The 25,514-nt window shown below is 34.9% G+C and overlaps 3 protein-coding genes across 3 annotated transcripts; all 3 read right to left on the bottom strand.

Moving 5' to 3' along the window:
- Window positions 1-1,692: 1,692 nt before the first annotated feature.
- Window positions 1,693-2,895, bottom strand: LOTGIDRAFT_172515 (hypothetical protein; the record flags this gene model as incomplete). The annotated part of the gene is made up of 1 exon (XM_009049404.1): window positions 1,693-2,895. The coding sequence occupies one exon, from the start codon at window positions 2,893-2,895 to the stop codon at window positions 1,693-1,695; it is 1,203 nt and encodes a 400-aa protein (XP_009047652.1).
- Window positions 2,896-9,113: 6,218 nt separating this feature from the next.
- On the bottom strand, window positions 9,114-13,653 carry LOTGIDRAFT_139283 (hypothetical protein; the record flags this gene model as incomplete). The annotated part of the gene is made up of 5 exons (XM_009049405.1): window positions 9,114-9,214; window positions 9,646-9,817; window positions 10,495-10,598; window positions 11,177-11,491; window positions 13,494-13,653. The coding sequence occupies 5 exons, from the start codon at window positions 13,651-13,653 to the stop codon at window positions 9,114-9,116; spliced, it is 852 nt and encodes a 283-aa protein (XP_009047653.1).
- Window positions 13,654-14,835: 1,182 nt separating this feature from the next.
- On the bottom strand, window positions 14,836-20,875 carry LOTGIDRAFT_172517 (hypothetical protein; the record flags this gene model as incomplete). Its single annotated transcript, XM_009049406.1, has 6 exons — window positions 14,836-15,629; window positions 16,259-16,311; window positions 16,861-17,736; window positions 18,443-18,539; window positions 19,414-19,504; window positions 20,864-20,875. 6 exons carry the CDS (start codon window positions 20,873-20,875, stop codon window positions 14,836-14,838), a joined length of 1,923 nt encoding a protein of 640 aa, XP_009047654.1.
- Window positions 20,876-25,514: the final 4,639 nt, after the last annotated feature.

A 25,514-nucleotide genomic window follows, 5' to 3' on the forward strand; every position in this document is an offset into this window, starting at 1 on the left:
TTTCCAAAAGTCACACTGTTGAACATCCGAATCGGACTAAGGAAATTGGCATTTCCGGGGTTTTCCGTGAGATTTAATCCGAAGTAGAGCCAATGAGATGATCCGTGAATATGTGATCTAGGCATTACAAGGCTTTGAGACACCAAAATCATATTATCAGATGGAAATCTAAGAAAAAAATGGCGAAAATTCTGACTTGATGATAACGGCTCATGTGTCATTTCCAGTTCTGATTTTTTTTCTGCCCTGTTTGTTAGTACCATACATCATATATAATCTGTATGAGTTTTATCGTCATTCCCGATTTACAAGCGGGATCACCAGTAATGATAGCCCGATAAATCTGGCTCAATTTTAAAAAATGCTGCCATTGCAAAGTTAAAAACCTATGACGCTTATCTATAATTAAGAGGTCAAAATATTTTGACCTTAGCTTCGATACTTTATGACAAATCTTGAAGTGAAAGGTAACCCGATATATCGCAAGATATAAAATCTGCATAATTGTAATAAACTGTAACTTTCTCTTCATCTTATCCCCATTAATGCACTTTTAGTTACTCCATCCTTCAATGATGACTTGTAAGCTACAGTTTTAACAAAGAAAAGTTGATAGAAGTGTATTTTGGAACACGTAAAATATGTGTAATAACTAACGTGTACTAAAACTACTAAGGCTTTGTAAAAGAATTCCATAACAAGGTACAAACATGGCACAGAATATAATACGACATTCAGTATCTATAGCCTATAACGTTTCAAATTGTAATTAAAAATCAACAACGTCAAATAGCCGACAGTATTACAATATGTGCACATATTTTTTCTATATCACTCTACAATTGATGTATGTATTAAGCCCTATTTTATCCAGCACTATTCTTTAAGTGGTATTTCTATATCTGATGTATTGAGCACTATTTTAACAGTGGTATTTCTTTATTGTTCTACAATTGATGTATTGAGCACTAATTTGACAGTGGTATTTCTAAATCATTCTACAATTGATGTATCGAGCACTATTTTAACAGTGGTATTTCTATATCGCTCTACAATTGATGTATTGAGCACTATTTTAACAGTGGTATTTCTAAATCACTCTACAATTGATGTATTGAGCACTATTTTAACAGTGGTATTTCTAAATCATTCTACAATTGATGTATCGAGCACTATTTTAACAGTGGTATTTCTAAATCATTCTACAATTGATGTATTGAGCACTATTTTAACAGTGGTATTTCTAAATCATTCTACAATTGATGTATCGAGCACTATTTTAACAGTGGTATTTCTAAATCATTCTACAATTGATGTATTGAGCACTATTTTAACAGTAGTATTTCAATATCACTCTACAATTGATGTATTGAGCACTATTTAAACAGTGGTATTTCTATATCATTCTACATTAAAATTTGATGTATTGAGCACTATTTAAACAGTGGTATTTCTATATCATTCTACATTAAAATTTGATGTATTGAGCACTACTTTCACAGAGGTATTTCTATATCATTCTATATTATATTGGGCACTATTTTAACAGTAGTATTTCTAAATCATTCTACATTTGATGTATCGAGCACTACTTTAACAGTGGTATTTCTCTATCTTTCTACGTTTCTGGTAATGTATCCAGGACAATATATAAATCGAATTTTTCGACTGGTTTTTGACCGTTATACTCATCTATAACCCGTGTGGATATCTGCAAATTGGTAACTCTGCAGATTCGAATGGCGGAGTATAGTTGGGGTCTGCCTCTAGGTAAAGTTTGCCGTCGGGTTCACATCCTCCACACTGACCACCGCAATATCCCTCTATATAATTACCATCATAGGAGCGGGTGATGTTGGCAATGACTCCGTTGAAACCATATGTCTTCCAATTTATCGATGGTTTAATTCTTAACCCAGTACCCTGAGTATTGATGATAAATTTACCAAGAACACCACATTCATGACTGTTGTTTCCGGCATAACAGTCTGTGGCATGTCCATAATATTGTGGTGTGTATGTTGAATTGGTGAACGGGAGAAGATAAGTTTTGATGTGTACAGGAAACAATTTGAGTCTCACCTTTTGAAAATCTGTGTACCCTTGACCTTTCATAATGTCGAAAATTAAAGCGCAGGAACCCACACCTCGAATGACTGCAGGTGTCGTCGCCGTATTGTATTCCAAAAGCGTTAAAGATGCACCATTATCACAATATATTTTGTGTAGTTTTTGAGTTTCGTTAAAGTAAATCCAGTAATGTTTATTTTCCACCACAGAACAGACATCATTATCACCACATTGTAAATATCTTTGACAAGTAAAAGAACTCCACATCCCCGATGTTAAACAAGTAGCATTATCTGCTGTAAAATAACCCCTCGTACAGGCATATTCTACCGTCTCACCAAAGTTCCATAATGGTTTACGGGAAAAGGACGTATGGTTGATATTATTAACGTATATTGCGTTACATCCTATTGTTTGACATTCATATCCAACATGATCATTTGCCTTGCACATTGTATTATTAGGACATTGGTGGTGTTTACATCCGTCAAGCATATTATCATTCCACTTTATAACAGCAATATGAATATGATCATAGTCGGAAACCAAATCTCCATTTATTGCCAGAAGTGAACAATCTAGTGTATGTTTGTTATAATTCACAAAATTACACAATGAATGTAATTTACATGTTCTGACACAATCAACAGGTCCTAAAGACGGACGAGTAAGAAACGAATCAGTGTTCATTCTCAAGTTGTCTGATAATGGTACATCAGTTGCTGGTTTAAAACATTGGTTTCCATTACAATTAATACCAATTGACATAATTACTGCGAAATAAAATACTATTTTATTTGATCCGCTCCTTAAATTAGTTGCCATTGTTAAGAATTTTGTTTGTACCACTGTCGACCTGTATCGCTCTAAAGTTCTTGTAGCTTCTAACAACTTCGTTCTTGCCTTTAAAATTTGTCTTATATGTAAATATATTTATTGAAGGAATACTACCTCTTAGAAAAGAATGAGAATTTAAAATCTCAAACTTGGTCAATAAGTCTATATATTCATCAGTTTATATATATATATACAGTGTATATATACCAGGTGCAATGACCAAAGAAAATAATTGCTATATATAAGACGATACATCCACTAACCTAAAAAATTATTGAAACACTCTTCTTAGCATGTTTCAAAATTACTTAGTTTAATGAATATTTACTTAGTTTTATGGATTTATTGGATTATAGAGAGATTCTGTTGTATGATTATAACACAAAGTAATGAACAAAGGCTGATGAACAAAGACTCATTTTGGCCAAGTTTAAACGTTTCAATTTTTGGTCATCCTAAGAGTTAAGATACCTTTAATTATTAGAAATCGATTTGTTATTTTCCTATATTGTATTATTTTCCTTTCGAACTTGTTTATTTGGAAGAATCTTTTTCAAGACTTGAAATGTCAAACAATAAGTAATGATTTCCGATATTAATATTTTAATCAAGATTCCTTGTATTCACCCTTCTATTGTACTCAACCAAATAGCGTTGTTAAATTGCATCTGCACCGCAGACAAGTAAAACAGGAAATTTGTCAATATTTTATTGACAAGTATATTCTCCGTCAACCGCCCTAGTGAGATATTTACCCCTGTAATTGAAATTGACATAGCTCTGTACGGCTACAACCGTTTTTCACATAACATTGTAGGTAGGTAGATCTATGTGATCAAAATTGAAGATCAATTAAAAAGGGTTCTCGTTTCATTAACCGCATATCGAATATGGGCATATTTGTACATGATCCACTACTTTAAATCTACTGTGGTCTACTCTGTTCAAATGCAATTTTATCTCTTTTACACCTTTTCGTCCAAGAATTTATCGTAGAATCAAGAGGCTTTTCAGTACATTTTTAATTCATTAATTAGAATGTAGTCTCATTAAGGCCTAAAACTTGGAAAAGGTGAATTTTTATCGTAACAGTAAAACTTTAAGTTTTGAGGTAATTTTTGGTACGAATTTAGAAATCATGTTATGAGTTCTGTTCAGAATTAAAGGTCCCCTCCCGCGTAATTTACACAACAAACATGCCAGTTTAGCAATTCTTTCCCTTGCCAATTTTGTAAAATAATCCTTTATGCAGTTATTAAAAGATTTGTTAAACAGATTTTAGATTTTACAAAGAAAATTTATGTCCAGCATTTCTTTTCAAATTTCAGTCAACCAGCTATGCCGAAATTCCGTGGATCATTTCCTCTAATAATTTATCAACTTTCAAGAAATTGACGAGAAGGTGACAGTTTCTAACCATCAGAAACTGTAAACAATTTCTGGCGGGAAGAGTTGACACGTAGAGCACATGGATGTAGAATTCTGGCTGCTGATTGGCTGAAATTCAAATTGTCAATCAAAGAATGGGAGGAGTGGAAGTTATCGTTTGCATGACTACAGAATTTGTATTTCTTGGCGGGATTTCTACTTCATAGCGGCATTGTATGAGTTGAGAATGTGACTATGAATTATGACTTTTTTTGATGTTCTGTATTATTCTGGATGCTTTTGGGCTATTTCAATACATTGAGATGATATCTGTGAATAGTGTATCATCTTGATGATGTTGGATAATTTTGGATATTTCTCTGAAAACAATGGATTAAACGGTGACAAATCACAATTTTGGAACGAGTGACATAATATTGGATACTTTTTAGGAAAATATTCAGAGGAAGGTATGTCATTTTCTTAATTCAAAATCTTGATTTGAGACATGAAAGCAACTGCTTTTGTGGAATAGAAACAGAGACACTGAAAGCATCGATTGGCACCATTCCAATCTGCAGTCAGACGTTTGTGTTTTTTTTCAGTAAAACTGGGCATTTTAAGACGTGATTATCGAAAACTCTGCTTATATCTAAGGTCTTTATGATAGTGACGGCATATAAACGCCCAGTTGCATACGTTGAATCGCTCATTTCATTTAGTCATACTAAACTTTTATTTTGATTTTTTCTATGACTATAGTGTATGGATACAATTATCTAGTATTTTAAAAATTACACATTCGCCAGTGTTCATTTGGGGAAATCTTTCACTAAGGTGCGTAAGTATAAATATTTACGTAAGTATTATGTAGGTAAAATTTGCTTTTCACTAAAAAGACGTAAATTGTTACTTACGTAAATATATCGCCTTAATCCTACGTCAACTACAAGCAGGCAACAATAAGTACGTTTTGATGTCTGATCTAGTGTTAGAAAAACGCCTACAATTAGTTTTTAATGGACAGGATGTATTTACAATTAATAAGAATAAAAGGAGAAAGTTTTCAGCGATCGTACTCAAATCATAGACACAATTTCACAAACTTGATGTCGGCCATGTGATTAAATAAAACGAAAGTGGGGTATCTAAACATTCATTGGTTATTTATAAATAGAAATGCATTCGAAGCACTTGTGTTTTATCGAGGGCACGCGTTTAGCATATCCATAATATTATTCACGTGTCTTTTATGTAATGATTTCATAATTGCTTTCAGAGATTAGGACAATGCTAACGAAGCAAGTTTAACTTTAGAAGTGTTCAGTTCAATAACTTATCACCCCAGGACTGAACTTGGCGCGAATTGTATTAAAGCATTTTAAGATTAAAGGGAGGGTGCCGTAATTTATTAAGGTTGGGATGAGGGTAGTTTTAAGGAATTAGTGTTTAAGGGAGGTTGGAATTAGATTGTCCTTAGATATTAAGGTAAGGGTGGGGGTAGTTTTGTTTAGAATTCTGGAGAGGGGGTTTTAATGGGACAGGTTTTCTATCCGTATCAGGGACACTGATATTATCGATTTGCGCCGTTCCAAATTTCAGTAAAATATGTGTGTTTGCCGGTGTTGGGGCGTGGTATTATGAAAGGGATGCTGCCGTATGGTTGTTAAAGTTAAGAATTAAATATTAAGGTAGAGGTGAGAGTAGCCTGGTTTAGAACTATGGGGTGGGATTATTTAAGGGGTGGTATCATATAGCTGAATAATATATTACGGTAGGGTGAGGGTAGCGTGGTTTAGAATTAGGTGGGTAGGGGTATTAAAGTTAAGTTTAGAATGAGATATCGAGATAGGGATGAGGGTAACCTGGCTTATTTAATTAAATCAAGGCAAACCTCAGAAAGTGATTTATGATTTAAATAATACAGTCCTTTAATATTAAGTTTAGTTACAATTTAATTTTTGAGACAATTCATAGCGCAATGGTGTTTTTATTCTAAATATGCTACCCTTTTTACAGATACGACCAGTTTAGAAAAATTGTAGATTTTTGTAGGGAAGGTGGCTATTTTGCTGAAGGTATGCAGTACCCTAATTGTTAGGTTTCAGAGACTAATGCAGCACAAAGTGGTTTGTAAAGTTTTGATGTAAATATGATTAAGATGTTTATGTTTCGTTTCTTGTTTTTGCTGGTGATCCATTTACCATGATCGATGAACTTCATCTGTACATCGTGGTCTATGGAATTTAGACCCAATAGCATCCACAGCTGTCATAATTTATGCCATCCAATCAATAATACTGTTTAAACCGGTAAGGCAATACAACTTCAACAAGTCAATTAAAACATTAGATACCTCGAAATTCCTCACAAAAACAAGGGAATCTTATATTTGAACAGCAAGTAAAAGTAGTCAGAAAACACAGGCGGAGGTGTAAGTTAACGAATAAACTAATCTTTGTTCGTTTTCGCGCAACATCACATGCAGCAGGTTTCAACCGGCAACCAAATCACAAACCGGAAACCAAAAATGTTGAAAGAGGTTGCCTGTCTAAACATGGTCTGCAATCTGTTTCAACTAGGCATTGTAGGCATCGCTTTCGCATAGTAGGAATCGCCACCGTTTTGTATGCACCGCATTGCCAAAATGTTTTTTTTTTTTTTAAGGATATCTAGTATTGTTTTGCAGTTGCGGATTATTTGGATTATTCTAACTAACTTGGGTTTTATTATTCCGTATTGTAGGTATCTCTTCTGTATTGTAGCCATCGCTTTGCATTGCAGGTATCCTTTCGCATTGTAGATATCCCTTCCGTATTGTAGGTATCCCTTCGGCATAGGTCGCCTCCGCATTGTAGGTGTCGCAAATCGCTTCCACATTGTTGGTAATGCATTCGCATTAATCGAAATGGGCCTTTGCATTCAAACTGAGGTGAAGAATTCACACTTGCCCCTGATGAGCTCTATTCGAGCTGAGGGAAACCTGTCAGGCCAGTACACACCAGATCAGGGTGTTCTTAAGGAAAGTTTGTGTCTGATGATCCTGCCTGATTTCATTGAGAGTCAATGGAACCGAATTGGTCGGAATTTGTGGGAGTTAAATGGTCTAATAGATATGTAGGTGATCCGGTTTTGAGTCACTCAATGCGATTATTGACAATGGGCCCTATGACATCATATTCTGTTTTATCATTTTATTACCATCAACAAAAGTTGTGTATAAAAAAGCTATATCTATGCTCGTACATTCATGATATTTGGCTCTATTAGTCTAAAATATTAAGCGTGCTACATACCGATTTAGATAATATCAATGTGATTTGGCGGCCATCTTGGATTCCATGCAAATATATTCAGTTCACATAGATGGATTTCGGTGGATTTTCATTTCTTGCCATCTCTTCTCATCCAGCAAGATAATGAGAGATGCAGCTATACATCCAGCCTCTTCAACCATTTCAGTCTTTTGTTTTAGTGAATCCCTCCCAAATTGACAATATTTCAATTCAATATGACAATATCTTTCAATTTGTTTCAACCTCTTTGGTTGAAGAAGGTTGCCCTGTGTGAACATCTCAAGTAGGTTGCTAGAGGTTGAGGGTTGAAAGAAGTTGCAGATAAAAAGGTTGCCTGTTACCTGTTGCCGTTAGATTGACTTCATTGAATGTGTCTATCACTATATAAAGTTTTGTGCGTTTACACCAAATATCTAAGTCTCAAAAGCTCAACGGTCTCTTATTCCGAAACATCTGCCTCTATTACAGACCCTGATGGATATTTTGACAGTTGTCAGCTGTAGTAGAGTCAGAAGAAAAAGACCCTGTTAAATGGGGATTTTCCACACCTCCAAAGAGGCGTTTTCTCTAACATAATATTGAATTACTTTTAAGATGATTGTAAATTAGTGTTGGGATCACCGTAACGTTCGTTTTGTTAGTATCACGTGACTGTGTGACATTTGAACTTTTGGCTGCACACGCAGTTTTAAATGGCCGATGCTAAATCAGTTTCGCCCCAAAAAAACCTTTGATGGAACCGGAGACATGACATAAATGGCGGTATGACTGAACTACACCAAGTTTCGTCAAAATCTGTCAAGAATTGTCCCTTCTAGAGTGTTTACAAGCTAAAAATTGAACGCATTTTCAAGAACAAGGGCAATAACTCATACTTAATATTTTACGATTCTTCTGATTTTCAATATGGTTCATCCTTGGGTGATTACGAACACACACACCAAGTTTCGTCAAAATCTGTCAAGAATTGTCCCTTCTAGAGTGTTTAAAAAATTGAACTTGTTTTCAAGAACAAAGGCAATAATTCATACTTAATATTTTTTCGATTTTTCTGATTTTCAATAGGGTTTAACTTTAACCTTGGTTGATAACAAACACTCATGACAGGTTTCGTCAAAATTCATCAAGAATTGTGCCTTCTAGAGTGTTTACGAGCTAAAAATTTCACGCGTTTTCAAGAACAAGGGCAATAACTCATACTTAATATTTTTCGATTCTTCTGATTTTCAATATGGTAATCCTTGGGTGATTACGAACACTCATACCAAGTTTTGTCAAAATGCGTTAAGAATTGTGTCTTGTAGAGTGTTCACAAGCAATTGTGGACGGACGAACGGACGGACCGACATGGGTGACGGCAATATTCGCCTCCCATTTCATGTCATCTTAGAAAATAAAACTCTTTTTGTGAGCCTTGGAAATAATATTCAACGAAATTAATAGTTTTTTGGCAATCGTTTTTACAAGGATTGACAAATGACAAATCGTTCGTTGACGTCACTCTATATAACATTCATAATTAGTATTTAAATCACGACACATTCATTGGTATTTAAATTGTAGTTTTGATCCAATCATCCTCCTCTTGTAAACTTCATCAAAATATTCATTCTGTGCCACCGTGAACCAGTTTTTCCAATCTGCTACCTCACCTACAAATACACATTATTTTACATTAGATCTACATGTATAGGGAATAAATAGAGGTAGAGGTAGATCTGAATTTTTATGAAACCTTAGAATAGAATAGGGTAGAATAGTCCAGTCGTGCGAAGATCTCTACTTGTCTGAAAATCGCATAGCGTGAAACTCTGATTAACATGTTTTTTAGGTTCTGTTTTAATTTTTCTAGAAATGCATCTATATAAATAGGAAAAAATATTCATAGTTTGAGATATTTTGAAGGAATTATGGGACTATTTACAGATTCAAGACTCAAATCAACCCCTCCCCCCTTCACCCCCAAAAAAGTGTCGTTGTCCCTTTAAGATAATTACTTTAAGAGCGTCAATAGGGAGACGGACTGAAATAGTTCAAAAATTTGAAAATATCTTAAAGTCAATATGTGCTATACGGAACCAACCTTTACGATAAAGTGACAAATTTCCATCTTTGGTTATTGAAAAATTTTCCTTTCTTTTCTTCAGTTTTTTAAAATCACAATGATCTATAATATCTTTCATTAAGTCTTCACTTGTTGTAATCTCTAGAAATTCACAGATCCTACGAATTTCTCGCAATGGGTCCTGAAAAAGAAATTGGTATCTTAATCCATTCAAATGACTGACAGAATCTGCGGGTAACTCGATTTTTAACGACTCGCTAGATCTAGTAACAAACTGGAAGAACCTGACAAATCGCTGGATATGGACATCTAAATGCAACCTCCACTGAAAAATCGTTGTTTCAGCATTCTACTTTTTACCGAGTAATCCTGCGTTTAAATTAAAAGCATGTCTACCGCTACAGATCTTATGATATGCTGATCATGTAACGTTGCTTAAGGAAAATGGAGTCAACCTGTAGGAGATTGAAATATACTGTGACATCTTTCGTTCTGTACAAAGGATTGGTATTTAATTAGCGATATGCCTACTATATTGTCCGACACGTACAAGTCTCTGATATCCTGTAGTAATAAGTGAAACGGGTGTATATTGATGCATGAAACCTGCTGAGTTCTATAAGCCATTCTGTCTGCCAGTCGAAAAGATCTTTGAGCGTGATTTTGTGGGGGAAAACGCAGAAGTGTTATTTTGGATTTCGAGTTCCGTTTTGCGGTTCGGATCGTTAGTACTTGATTGTTTTCTATCCAAGGTTCCGACAAATGGTATTTAAATTCACAGAGAAAGACCATTCCTTTGTTAACTCCCTTGATATCAATGTCTATTTCAAATTTTGAAATGTATTTTATAAGGCCTACCTCTTTGACATCTTCATAAGCAATGTCCAGAATTCTATCTTCTGTAGAATGCTTTATAATTCTTTCCCATTGTAATACGTATTCAAACCATGAACCATTATCGACTACAATACAACATTCAGAACATTTGATAGCGTACAATCAAATATATTTAAAATGGTGGCTATTGCAATCAAGGTATAATACGCAGTTCGTAAAAGCTTGACATTGTGAAGATGCTGAAAAGATGGCAAACCCAAAATCTGTGAGGTAACTCTTTAAAAGAGATGACAAGTAGCCAATCCAGTTCGTTATCTTACACAACCTAGTGAAATGGGGACAAAGCAAAGCTCATCTTCACAATGGTCAAGGTATGGCAGTAAATGGGTCATTGAAGATACTCTACATCTTACACCTTGACTGCAATGGCCCTTTTTATTGTTTAGGTGAAAGTTTAGGATTGAATTGTACGCTAGCGAAAACAGCCAATCTGAGCCCTTGACAGAAAGACTGTAAAAACAATATGACGCATGTAATCGAAGGCTCTGGTTAGCTACATTGGCTGGTGTATAATTCATTCAAATCGCTGACCGCGAACTAGAAAGTGAACCGTTGCAGTCAACGTATATGGCCATTGTGAAAATGGACAAAGGAACTAACTATGTAAGCAAGAAATTTGCTGGAGCGAGGAGGTATAACGTACCTACTCCATCTACAAATAGTTTGAAGAAATCATTCCACTCTCCGTCATATTCATACACCGTTTTAGTATGATTGTAGAAGGAGACAGCCACAGCTTTGGGATTGCGGCGGATGTAGATTATTTTATTACGAAATTTCCAGAAGTCGTTTGGTAGCAGATCAAATCTAGCATGAGTATTAATGAACCTTGGTGATGGGTCCTTATCCAAATCATCATGGTTTGCTAGTTCTATCATCTGACTCTCCTTTTCGACAATCTTCACTTCGGTGGTACCCGCCACTAACATTCGACATATCTCCCATAACCAATGGGTACCTGGAAATAGAAATAATATCAACAATCTCGTCCAAAGAATGGCAAAATCGGGAGTAAAAGTTGTATGGAAGTAGACTCCTCGTCTCCTCCCCAGAGAAGTACCATCAGGTGTTTTGAAAAGAGTGGGAATAGTCTACTTTTCTACTGCTATAATGGTAAAAATCATGAGACACAACCGGATCAATTCATGCTTGACCAAAAAAATCAGCCAAAATGCAAGAAGCAGATTTATTGTATTAAGCAAGGAGTTAAAGTCCATAATGACCATAAATTTGTCTACATGACAATTAAATACTTCTGACACAACTTACACGTCCAATTACATGGGTATAATATAATAAATATTTTTTCCACGACCCATAGGTTCCTACAAAATTACAGAGGAAATAAATAATAATAAAATAATGTTTCCTTTCAACGAAAGTTGTTGTCATCAAAATAGAAAAAAAAGAAATACGATTCTCTAAGCGGGTCCCTGCTCATACAATCAATGTTTTCTTTGGTAAAATAATAAATGTTCCTACAAGCAATGGGTTCCTGTAACCATGGAGGGAATAAATATAAGGCAATAATGTCCATAGTCATCCAAACATGCCCGCAGCTAAGAAACATCCCCCCCCCCACTTCTAAGAAATGTTGGCCCCTCCCCCATGAAAAATTTCGATGACTGGAATGACTTGTTGAGTCACATAGTAATTTTTTTTTTTTATCTTCATCCGCGGATTGTATATTTATCTATTTCTCGAGCAAAGAATTAAAATTCAAAGACATTGTCATAATCGCCGAATTATTCCAAGTAATATTTCACATTACCGTCAATAGCCACTGTAGACTCGGTCAATTATACAAAGATTTGAGAAACATTTTGTACGAAGACGAAGAGAAGAATGTGTGATAGAGGCTAGACAAGATCTTACACAAGCAGCCATAATTGTTCACAGTCTTTCAGTCAAAGGCTCTTATTAACTGTATTTGCTAGTGAATAATCCAATCAAATAGCTGTATCTCCGAAGATACGAAAGTGCTTAATAATTTATGTCAAGTAATTGAATTGACTTCTTAAGGCTTTACATTGTTAAGACGATCTAAAGGGGTCCTATAACAGCATAGAATAAATGCATACAATTCAAATTCTTAATTTCTTGAGACAAAACAAAATTTACATTTTTACAAATATTAAGTTTAAAGCTTTTTTGATAACAAATTATTTGTATAACATTGGCGTGCATAATTCAGGTTTACAGCCATACAAGCTGAACCTTGGCCCCCTTTTAACCACTAGCTGATGAGATTATTAACAATCAGAGTTGTCAACAATAATAAATACTTGATACAACTTTTCATTAAAGATTCATTAATTTGCACTTCTCAATAACATATCGTAGTATGACAGGATCCCCTACTTTCATTTTCTTACAATGAAATGGCACTGCTTGTTTGATTGTAGGCCTATTACTACATTATGTAGTATAATGTAGGCCATATATTTCATGTTATCGTTGTTGTTGTTCACAAACACTTAGCACTAAGCACGACCGTGTATTAACCTTGTTGAAGTTTTAGGTTTCTTTAGTGATATTGCATTATCTATATCGAAAGGCAAACTGGCACTTCTCCCTCTTACATCCCATTTTCCCTACAACCTAGTTCCCTTATAATTAGTTACATAGGTGTAAAAAAAACTCTTTTTGTTGCCTTTAAGTCTAGATGTAACTAACATATTATATAAGAATTTGAATATATATATATATATATATTTAATTGTGTATATAAGTAACAAGGGTTGTCATCAATTCTTGGTAAAATGAAACACTTTTAATCCATTTTCGAGAGAACAAGTTGTTATTTGATCCATATTCAATTCATATACATATTTATATATATATATACATGATACACAGCTATGACGTTTCTTTTGCCTTTCAGTGTACAAGTATCTAGAAAAGTAGGTAGTATATCATATTTATATATACGTTTTCAAACAATACAGAAGGCTACTCACCAGATTTCATATATGCACATATCAGAACATCATCCTTTCGCAACTTAAAATTAGTAAAATTCTGTACAGATCTCAAATTCTTGTTTGGAAATCGACAGCCATCTTTCTCAATAGTAGTAAAAAACCTTCCCTTTGTGTCCACGACTTTAAACACCGACATGACTGAGGTGGTTATGACTGTTATCTTCGTGGGGTAGCTGGTCACACAGTATTTATCGCCTCACTAAAAGGATAATTCTTCCTCTTAGTCTAAGAACCACTATTATTAAAATTACATCAACTTTCATCTGTCTAAAGATTGGCCTCTTAAACATTCGTCAAATTAATTTTTTGACCTATTATGAGCATCTGCTGCAATCCAATCTCTTCACTCTCTGACTAGACAGAAATTTGATTGGCTAAAGCAGGGTTAGGCCAAAAGGTTATTTTGACAAGTGTTTGACCAGTCATTAGACCCTAACAGAAGTGGCTATATTAAAAATAAAAGCTAACAAAAAAAGAACGAAAATTTGGTCAAATTTTAATTAGACTGTTTTTCAGAAAGAACAAATTTGAAGAAATTTTCAAAGAACCACAGACTTCAACCGGAGATTTAGAAACAGGAATGCTGCACTAACGAACCAGTAGCGACTGATATAGCCTACACACACAAGAAGATCTCATTTGAATTCATTTAAATGAATTCTACCTCAAAATGAACATAAAATTTAATGTCTGAAAAACAATCTGTTTATGTATTCAACTGATAATAAAATGTATCATTGGATAACCAATAGTTACAATATAGCATTAAATGCATTATGTAAGTGTCAGAATTATCTCCCACGGTAAATTTAAGGACTATATTTAATTCGCAAAGAGTCTCACCCAAGAAGACACAACGGAATTCACCATTCATTACTGGGTCAGATTCAGCTTACGGAAACTGTCGAGAATTGCCGAAGTGCACTCTGTGTAAGTTTAAAACGTGATATAAGGCCTGTATTATATAACGGTGAAATGGGTCAGTCTTAATCTATCATATTTACATAATATAATTCCGAATGTACACTCAAGTGAAAGGTCGCTACACATACTGAAGAGTGCTTTTTATTTCTGTCTCTTCACAGTGCCGGATTACCCGAATTCGTAACCTAGTTTATGAGAGTCATATGCGAGGAGGGTGGGAGCGGCTGTGGATAAGGGCGATGTTGATGCTTTAAGGCATTTTTCAGGTTGGATACCGCCGATGCTAAGAATTAAAAAAATATAGGACTTCATCATAGAGGCAATCATAAAGGAATTAATAACTCTATGGACTAAGGGAGATAACCTATATTTATATTTCAACATAATTTTATTATCATTTATTACACACATGACCTGCCAATAACCGCAAATTTTCCCACACAAATTCTGCGGGCGGGTGAATGTCGTAATTTTCGGACGCTGTACTCATGTCCCAGATGTTTAAAAACCACACTTTATCATGAAATTCGGCCAGTTCTCTTTTTAATATATCCATATAAAGTTTACCTTGAAATATACTGAACTGCGTTGGGCAGATAGACACATAAAATACGTGAGGTGATTTGATTGCTATATGTATTTCCTTATTTCTCTTTAAGGCATTTCGGATTGGAGTTTTTAGAGATCGAATCCTGTCAATAAATAATGAATAATGTTGTCTTATAAAATGAACGTAATAATGAATCAGGAAAACAATGCGCCCGGAGCTCGGTATCTCGTTTAATAAAACAGCTGCAGGTTTCAAGTTTATTTTCCCATCTGACGCTTTAAAACTCTCCGTAAAGGGAAGTTCTTGAACTGCCCATGTCAGGCTAAAATTGTACTGAGGAACGTGACAATGGGATACCTGGTGCCATTCTAGTTTTGTCCAAGTTGGTGTGGTTTGGTAACAATTAAATGCACTTCGTATATAACTGAAATACTGACGAATGGTCGAATCTCCAAACACTATCAATGTTGTGTCTTTAAAACATGATAAAAAGTTCAATTTGTTCACAGGATTGTGGCATTTTATATTTTCCCACTTATTTCCGTTGAAATATCCAGTGGGTTGTATCATATTCCAGGTCTCACGACGGGGTAACTCGGTACAGTCAATCCTGTTTGTTTGAGGCTGGGATGTACGACCTGAAAATATAGATGGAAATTTTGTCACTTTACATCATTTAATATAGCCATCTGGCATCTATCTGATTGTGACACGAAAGCAGCGATCCACCATTAATCGGAACTATCATGTGCGATAACGTGCAGCTAGTGTGACATTGCAGTTAGCCATCATTGATCTAAACTGTAGCTAGCTGGTCAAACTAGCCTGCAGATTGTGACAAAGCAGTTAGCTAACATTGATCTAAACTATATTGTCCAACAAGCTAGAAAATTGTGACACGATAGCAGCAAGCTATCATTAATCTAAACTATCATGAAAAACTATAGTTTCAGATTGTGACACGATAGCAGTGAGCAATCATTTTCAACAGATAGTGTAAACTAACGTGACCAACTTCATATAGCTCGAAGATTGTAATCCGATCACCACTGAAATCGAATAGAAATATCCCACTATTTTTCTTTTCAAAATCATGAAAGCATTGGCTGTAGTTCTATACGGCTAAGAGGCGACTGATGTGCTGATGCATCCCTGATCCGAAGGGCACTGGTTGGAAGCCAGCCATGCCATTTTTCGGTGCATATTAAAAATATATTTTTCAGAAAAAAGCCCATCAATATTTCTGGGCTTATATTTATAATTATACCTGACTCTATTTTTAACTTGATCCGTGATGGAATCATGATCTTTCTGTTAGATCTGAAAATAAAAGGTAAAACATCAAGAATTCCCTTGACATCAAAATATCAAAAAGCAAACGAGTAACGAAGGAAATTTTAAGGAATATTACCTTTTCGAATGGACATAAAATTCAAAATCTCAAACTTGGCCATACGAAATACCATAATCACAGAATGGGTACCTATATAACACGATAAATCCATTAAAGCATCACTCAAGTAAGTCTTGAAAAACGTTCCTAAGTGTGATTCAAAATTACTTAGTTTAATGATTTTAGTGGATTAGAGATGGATTATGTTGTATAGTTTTTAGACCAGGTAAAAACTCATTTTGGCATTATTGGTCATCCTAAAAGGTAGTAAAGATAAGTTACCGCATTTATATGTGTTCTATATTTAGTTTTTGAAAGTACTTGAAATTATATATTATGTATTCTAATGACAGGTCTCTAATTAATTGATAACTAGCTTATTCAGTCATTATTATATCGATAGGCTCCTATAAATTGATTATTCAGAATGAAGATAATGGGAATGTAAATGCAAATTAAATAGATTAATTACCTACCTGACAAAAGTGTTGTACAGAGCTAAAGTGAGTGGAATATTAACGAAATCGTAGTCTTTAGCGAAAACAAAATCATTACACGTCAGGTTTACATTGACCGGTTTTCCACAATACCATTCGAAACCATAATTAATTTCTGTGAAATTACAGGGGAGATTATATCCAGGGATAACAGAGAACACAGAACAGAGAGTAAATTCCTCCAGTTCCTCTTTCCTAAATTGTCCAACATAAAAATTGAAAGATCTGTATTCTCGTCCCATTTGAATATAGAAAGCGTTTTCCTCCCTTGTAAAAGGCAAGGCTCCTACGATTATAGAATCTCCTTCCCATAATGCTCTTAATGTAGCTATGTAACTTCCGTTTTTCAGGTCGACTACTTCCGCACTACTTGCTTGCTTTGGCCCATTAACAGATCGCATCCATACTTGAACGAAATCGGCACCGACGGTCCGCTGTCGTCTCGCTCCGTCCTTCGCGTCGACTCTAACGTTGATGATATCACCGACATTAACGATTTTGGAAGAATCTAATAGAACCAAATTTGAAAGAGTGGCACTCGACGTTTCTTCTATATCCATCAGAGGCTCAACGTCTTGAAGTTCCTTTTCGATGGGTAACATAGGTTCTGTTATGGGAGGAAATGTTCCCAATAGAGTGGATGGTGTTTGTTTTTCAAAGATTTCCAGCGGAAAACAAGAACATGCTGGATTTCTACACTGTTTGAATCCAATTTGATTCTGGAGATTTTGTAAACAGTGAATTCTATTGACCTGAAGTCGACATCCATTTGGTTTAGGAGAATTATAAACTATGCGTTTCCGTGGTTTGATTTTATAATGGACAACGGTCTGTTCAGCTTTCTTCTCTGGTAGACTGAAATTATACAAAATACAGCATTTTTGCGTGTGTAACCGATATACTCGTGGCTCGAGGGTGAGATATGGTGCGCATTGTATACACAATTATACGGTACATGTAAGCTTTACGCCCTATATATGTATAGACCTGCTTAAACAAAAGCAGATGTACAATGTTATGGACTGTCCAATGGGAAATTCGATGATTCATTTATTGTCTCGACACTTTCAGACCGTTTTTAACCAATCTGATTAAATACAGTTCTGGAGTTTCATTTTCGTTTTTCTTTACAGGCGACCACTCTTGCAATCCACGAATTATATTTTAATCTGATTCGTTATGTAAGTTTAATAAATACTAACAATAGTGTGGGGTATGGTTAATAATATGCCTCGGGTATTAATGGCGTAAGTGTCATTGATGTATCATTAAACCATCAAAAATTACCCGAGGCAAAGTTTTTTGAACATAACCTTTCATATGCATGTATGACTTTCGTCACCTTTCTGAGCCCTTGAAGTATAGCTCTCTTTAAAAACTTTAAATATAATAATAATGCACACTGAATGGTCCAAATGGTTCAATCTTGTTTTTTTCCGCGCTGCACACGATCAAGTCATTTCAATGTTAATGGTCACTAAATGATGAAGATAGAGTCGTATAAATACATTCAGAAGCATTCTACGGGGTTTAAAATGAAGCTAAAATGAATGTCACTCACTGATGAAAATGATTATAAAAATCAGCTCCATTGAACATAAAATATACACCAAAAATCGTGATGACTACAGTCAAAGCAATCGTAAGTTTTCTCAAACCTGTAACAGAAACGAGTCAATGGAGTTTTCTGTCCGTCAATCCTCTAGCTGATGGGCAATTGAAGAGGGGTAACCCCGTGTAATGTGCAATTGGAAGGGGTGGGGAGGGGGGTGAAATTGTTAAGACAGTTGTAATTCAAGAGTGTCGTATTCCACAGTAGCGGTATACACAGTAGCGGTGCTAGCCATCTGCGATTCGGGGTGACTAGATGAGACTGTCCCGTCCGAACTAGTACAGTCAAGTAACCTAATTTCGTGGAAACCTATTATTCGTGGATTTCCGGAAAGGATTAATAATTTACATGAGCGACCTCCGCATTAGTTAGTTTTGATAAACATGGGTTTTCTGTACAATATCCGCTTGTAGAATGAATTCAGTAGTTTCAAGCATGGTAAAATATATTAATGTATACTTTGACAAATACAAAATGGCGGATTTCAGTTATTACCAAACGTCACCATTTTTTATCGGCCGAATTAAACATTGTACACGAAAATAGGTGACGCATTCTGCCGCCGTTGCCGAGTTGGTTACTCATGAAATATGGGTCAAAGTGAAGGATTCATAAAGAAAATCGAAATAAACCAATTCTAATTATTTTGTAGAACATAATAAAAAAAATTCGTTTTTTTTAACGTTAAGACAAATCATTAAGCTAAAAAATGATTTCCAAATCAAATTTAATTATAAAACATTTCAGTTCACATTCTAAACCATTGAGTTCTTAAACGCCTGGAGCTATTGCCCCCAACCCAACCTAAACTCGGTCGCTCCACTTAATTCTTTATGGAAACGCCACTGGGTAGAGGAACAAATGCTTTATGTTCCGCTAGCCGGAATCAAAAGGAGCTTAGCTGGGAATATGTGCCTTACCTGAAATCATGGTAGATAATCCTATCAAACTATTTTTGTGTCTCGCTAAAACCACTTCATCTTTAATACCTTCAAAATCCGTGCTATTCCCCTTCAATAATAAATTCATACATCCATTTCAAAGCTTAAATGGGTTCACCAAAGAATATTTTCAGATCTAATGATTGTTGTTCAATATATCCAGCCATCACTAATATCTTTATGATCCAATAAAGTTATGACACACCCCCTTACATGTTTTAACATTGTGTTTTGTATATTGCTGACGTGTTGATTCGCTTGATTGACAGGTTAATGGAAGCAACGACGTTTTGGGTATTTTAACAATTAGAAATAGAAAGAGTATTTTTTTTTATAAGATAGAATAGATAAACCAATGTAAAAATATGAGAAACGTTGATCTAGTTATCGAAATCCGGAAATAAACACTGGTTTATCATGAGACAAGACAAGAGGGGTATGGGAGAGTCGCCCTTGGAGTAAAGAGTGAACATATATGTGCCACTCATCACCTAATGTAATGATTATATGCTGCCTCCATATTATACGTAATTACGTATTGATACAGCGAAATATCTTACCTTGATTTATCTTATTCCCCGGCCTTATGCCTGACTGGTAGCTAAACTTCCGTCCAACTCAGACTTATAATCCTCTATATCCTACGGCCAGTCCCCCTTTATAGACCTCATATGTCTATGGTATGACCCATATAGTTATATATATAGAACTATATATAACTCTATGGTATGACCTCACATCACAGGTATCTGAAGTTTAATTAATCTTATATCATAACGAAATGCTGATATTTCCTTAAACGTCACATTGCCAATAAAGTGTGTTAGCGTTTTAAAGTGATTTTACAATCTGAAGCAGAAAACATCAAATGAATATACAATCCTAGCATAATAAATGTAAGTGCTAACCGGCATCAATCAGAATCAATGCGGAAAGGGATACCAACAGTACAGAACACAAGGATATTCATCGAGACTTTTGACCATTGTCGAATGATTGATTTGATTGAGTAATTACGTGTAATAATAAATACTAAGAATAAACAGATGTTTACTTGAAAAGTGAATTGTTGCCAACGATTTTTACATCGATAGAATTCTAAAGTATGGTTCACAGAATCACGAATACGGGTTTTGACATGGTATTATTAAGGAAGTATGACGAATGGGTGTCTGGTTTGGACACGATGGGTTCACAGAAGATGGTCATATTTACACCTTGGTCACGAACTATTGCCCTTGTGGCCGAGTTGTTTTTGATTAGTCTGGCTGTAGTCATCTCGAAAGTAAAAAATGTAAACAAACAACATAATGCATTATAATCCGGATAATCCGGGTTTCAGTGTTATTTTAAAAACTTGGATAAAAATGCTCTATTGACTTTAAGTGCTCGGATCTGATGTCGAATGCTTTTCATTTGAAAAAATTACCTTTTTTTTCATTTGTACATTGTTGAGAGCATTAAAAACCTATCTTCTACCTTATAACCCTTCGTTACGACTGAGATATAAATATTTTACACTGACAGTTTGCATTAGTGCAGAAATACTAGGCGCTTCTTGAGCCATGTCTATCAGCAGTGGCAGCTTCAGAAATTTACATTGGAGGGGGAAGTGCACCGTTAAAAAGGGCTTATATCCTGCATTATATGCAATTGGAAAGAATTTTCCTTCAAGAAATTACAAATTTTGAAGGAACACTATCCAATTATTATGAACATTATTGCCACTGCCCATCAAGCACTTTACTGATCACAACCTACAGGTTAGCATGTCAGTTGCCTACGATTATTGTCCTAAATATATCGATGCTGGTGGTGAGAATTAAAGAAACCGAGAGAAAAAGACTAGAAGTCGAGGAAAAGGTCGAGAAAGATGGGGAAAACGCTAAAAGTCAAAGAAAATAGCGATAAATATAAAGGCGAGAAAGCGAGGTGGGGCAAAAAGTAATATTCATTAGACACTCTATATAACGTTGCTCGTTTTGATGAATGGTAATGTAATGTTGTTAATTCCTTTGAAAATTGGACATACATCAATGTCAATGAATGGTTCATGGACAAATCACCACGGTATCGAATAATTATGGACTCTAATGTTTATTAGTATTACATCTTTTGTTTCTAAAGACTGAAAAAAAGTTGAATAAACTAATTCAGAGATTAGGGGACTAAAAAAAAAAGATAAACCGTTTAGGTTTGTTACCATTCTAATGAAATTCACTTAAGATTAATTTTTTCAATTTCGTTAATTTAGTCAAACCCGTCCATATCAAATGTTTTGGGTCTTTTCGAGTATTTACTCAAACCCTCGCGTAAAAGGTGAAGGACGCGTAGGCGCCATCTTGTTCAAGCTGATCAAAGAAAATATTCAAGATAATACAGAAAATGAACGCATAAAAATAATGCGATCGAATGGTTTTTCACATTGATATGTTTATTAATATATATAGTAAGTTTTAGCAAGATTGTCAGTCAATCTCTGACGAAATTGATTTCTTTGAGTCGATTACGTAGATCTATTCTTGATTCTTGATAGCTCGCTAACCTGAAGGTCCAGGGTTCAATCCCGGCATAGGTCGAGATAATACCTTCGGATTTTTCAACCCGGTTTCCCCCTGTCAGTGATGCAGGTAAGACGGGCTGACATGAAAAAAGCGTCTAGTCGTTCAGATGGGACATTAAACCGAGGCCCCTTGTGCTACAGACTGTGCACGTTAAAGATCCCTCGACAGTTGGAAATCGAAAAAGAGCAGGCTAATGCCACTGTCCTGGCAAAATTTCCCTCATGGCACCCTGCATGGCGTTGCCCGTCTTCATTAGCCCACAAGGTGCAGAAGAGTAGGATGTAAAACTCCATTCATTTCATTTTCATTTTTGATTCTTGATAGGGGTTCGATTCTGAACTTGTCTGCTACATGTTTTCTTCTTCTTCCAATAAAGTGAAGGACCGCTTCTGCGGTATATTCTCACCATGTTTAAAAAGCTTGTCAGGGAGGGGAATTCCACAATATTATGTATGGAGTTAAAGTACCTGATAAAAACATGCAATGCTTTTATGAGACTTATGTTATGATGTTGTTTCCAGACCCTTGATCCTGATCTTCAAGGACTTGACCAAAATGACATCCTCTAGCAGCTGGTTCCATATCTTGATGGACAGGATGGCCTTTCTTGTAGCATTTATTGGGTTTTGCAGATTTTGTACTTTATGTCCTGTACCAGTACGCATGTAACTGAATGGTAGTGGGAAAAAATAGATGTCCATGATGATTATGAACTGAAATGAACTGAGGCCTAGAATTTTATTCAGAATATAGATATGCTCTGCCGATATTTAGGCTATTTTTCCGCCTCAATAATAACTGATAATATTTCATTGGATCTGAACTGTTTAAAGCTGCTCCAAATTATTTGTGTCAGTTTCAACAGACGAAAACTGATTAGTTGATTAAATGGTAAACTTTCATTTCAGATTCTGTGGAATAGAGAAACAAATATATACGAATATATCAGAATTAACAAGACATAAAAATGTCACGTAAAAGACCAACAGAATCATCCTGGGACAGGTTAGAATCAGATTGATTTATTCTTAACAGGACAGATGCACCATTTTTGTTTTTGTTTTGAGACTAAAGTATGATTGGTCAATAAAAATGGTGCAAATGGACATGAAATTTAAAGTCTCAAACTTGGTCAACAAGTGTATTCAGTTGGACTTACCACTTGCCATGAATAAAGAATATAATCTATATAGACAATAGATTCTGTTTCTAAGCGTTTTTCAAAATTACTTAGTTTAATGGATTATTACTTAGTTTTATGGATTTATTGGACTATAAAGGCATTCTGTTGCATAGTTTTGACACCAGATCAGTCCACTGATGAACAAGAACTCATTTTGACTAAGTTTAAGATAATTATTAATTCCGTTTCAGTGATGATGATTTACTAAGAGATGATCTACCAGGCATTACAGCATTTGCTAAAACAAAGGTAGGCCCTAGTATTAGTGGATTATTCTACCTTTTCCTAAAAAAAATATTTTTATGATGAGAATCAGGAGCTTGTTCAAATATATTCACAAACTACCACTCTAAATTCATGGGATCACAGTTGCGCTTATAAGAGGAATTCCTCCATTTTTCTAACCAGTGTTATTTTTATACGCCCACAAGGAAATGTCGATACCACAGACACTGACCTCCAGACAGTTGACCCAAGAGTTTGTGCCTCATGAAAAAAAGCCAAATACAACCATGAATGGTGATATTATTAATGTTAAACTTAAAACATGTTGTTGATGATATTGCTATATTGACAACTATTTTAACAGTTGGAATTATTTTGATATAGTATTATCAATATTATAGAGAGAAGAATCAGAAGATGAATTTGATGAAGATGCTTTATTAGGAAGTGATGATGAGGGAAATAATAATAAAACTAAATCTAACATTGCAGTACAGATCTCTATATTAAATAATACACAAACATTTGATAATGAAGACTCAGAGTAAGCCATCTTATAATATTAAATATATTCATAGGAAAACCCAGACAAACTTGCGCCTTCGGTGCTAGGAGTTTTACTTCGCCCTACATCTCAACCTTTTTAAATTTTCGGTCAAACCAGCATGCCCCCCCCCCAATAGGCCTTGGGCCGGTACGCCTATGACCATATTCAGTTGGAAATCAATAAGAAGGCCAATATTCATCTGGAAAAAATGTCCCTCATTGCCTAATGCATTGTGTTATTCTTCTTCTTTAGACCAGTTGCAGAAAATATGACATAAATTCCATTTCATTCCAATCTTTTTAATGTGATGATTATGGTGATATACATGTATACCTGAAATACCACAATATCTTCACAATCGTAATGGTGAAATGTCAATGAATTAAAACTCCATTTGATTTGAAAAGAGACTGTTTCTTTATGAAAGATTATACATGTAGATTAAGAATAATTGTTATGGATATTGGATATCTATATCACGATATATTAATGGTTGTTTGCGATAACCACTTGACCTAATACTGCGATAATTTAGTCTGTACTAACATTATTATATTATTTCAGTATTTCCTATGCTCAAGACAACAAGACTGGAGCTTTTGATGATCAGGTAAGACAGATTTTACTGTGTTTATGATTAAATGATAACCCTTTAACCCTCCCTAGCGGACACTAACACAATATATACCCGGTTAACCGGCTGTTACAAAGTGACGTCATACACTTTTACTTTTATTACTTGGAGTTCAGGGTATATGGTGTTATATTTCATTTACACTCAAGAGTTCATAGGGTTAAAGACATTTAAGAGTAGAGATAATTGGAATTGGGATTGGATGATTAAATAATATATCACTGTATATTTTTTTCCTTATGTTATTAATATCATACTGGAAAAGGCAGGTAATGATTATCTTTTCAGAGCACCAAAACGCCATTGTGAATATCCGCTTTAAAAAAGCTTCATTTGCATTGGCTCTGAAAAAAATACAATTTCGGAATCTGAACTTATTATTGGAAATCTAAACCTTTCCTTTTGTTGAGGTCAATTTAACTAATCTACTAATGAATCAATTTAACTTTAGTTAACTTTGAGTCTATTTTATCTGTTTTTACTCCTGAAAACTTACTCATCTGTCTACAGTATCATATTACACAGTTTAAATCATGTAGAAATTTTATTACTATTTAGGCTCCTGAAGAAACTTTTGAGATTGGAGTAGAAGATTCCGAGCTCGCTGAGTTTGAAGGAGAAGATTTTGAAGCTGAAGCAGCTGAGATCAGGAAACTTGGAGAAGAAGTTGGTTATGTACAATCAGCTACTGAAGAACCTGCTTTTGACGACTCACAAACTGAAGATCAAAGCTATCAGGATGACAATGAGGTAAGATTTCTATTGCACACATTTAAAATGCAAACATATCCATGAAGTAACTATTTGATAGAAGCTCATTTGTGAACTGTTTGACTCCGAAATTGGACATCGATTTGCATTTTTCCAATTTTCAATGGAACATCAGTGAGTGTTGCCTAAGTGTTTAATGATGTCACTATATGTCAC

Source organism: Lottia gigantea (genome assembly GCF_000327385.1).
Source record: "Lottia gigantea unplaced genomic scaffold LOTGIsca_135, whole genome shotgun sequence".
NCBI classification, from domain to species: domain Eukaryota; kingdom Metazoa; phylum Mollusca; class Gastropoda; family Lottiidae; genus Lottia; species Lottia gigantea.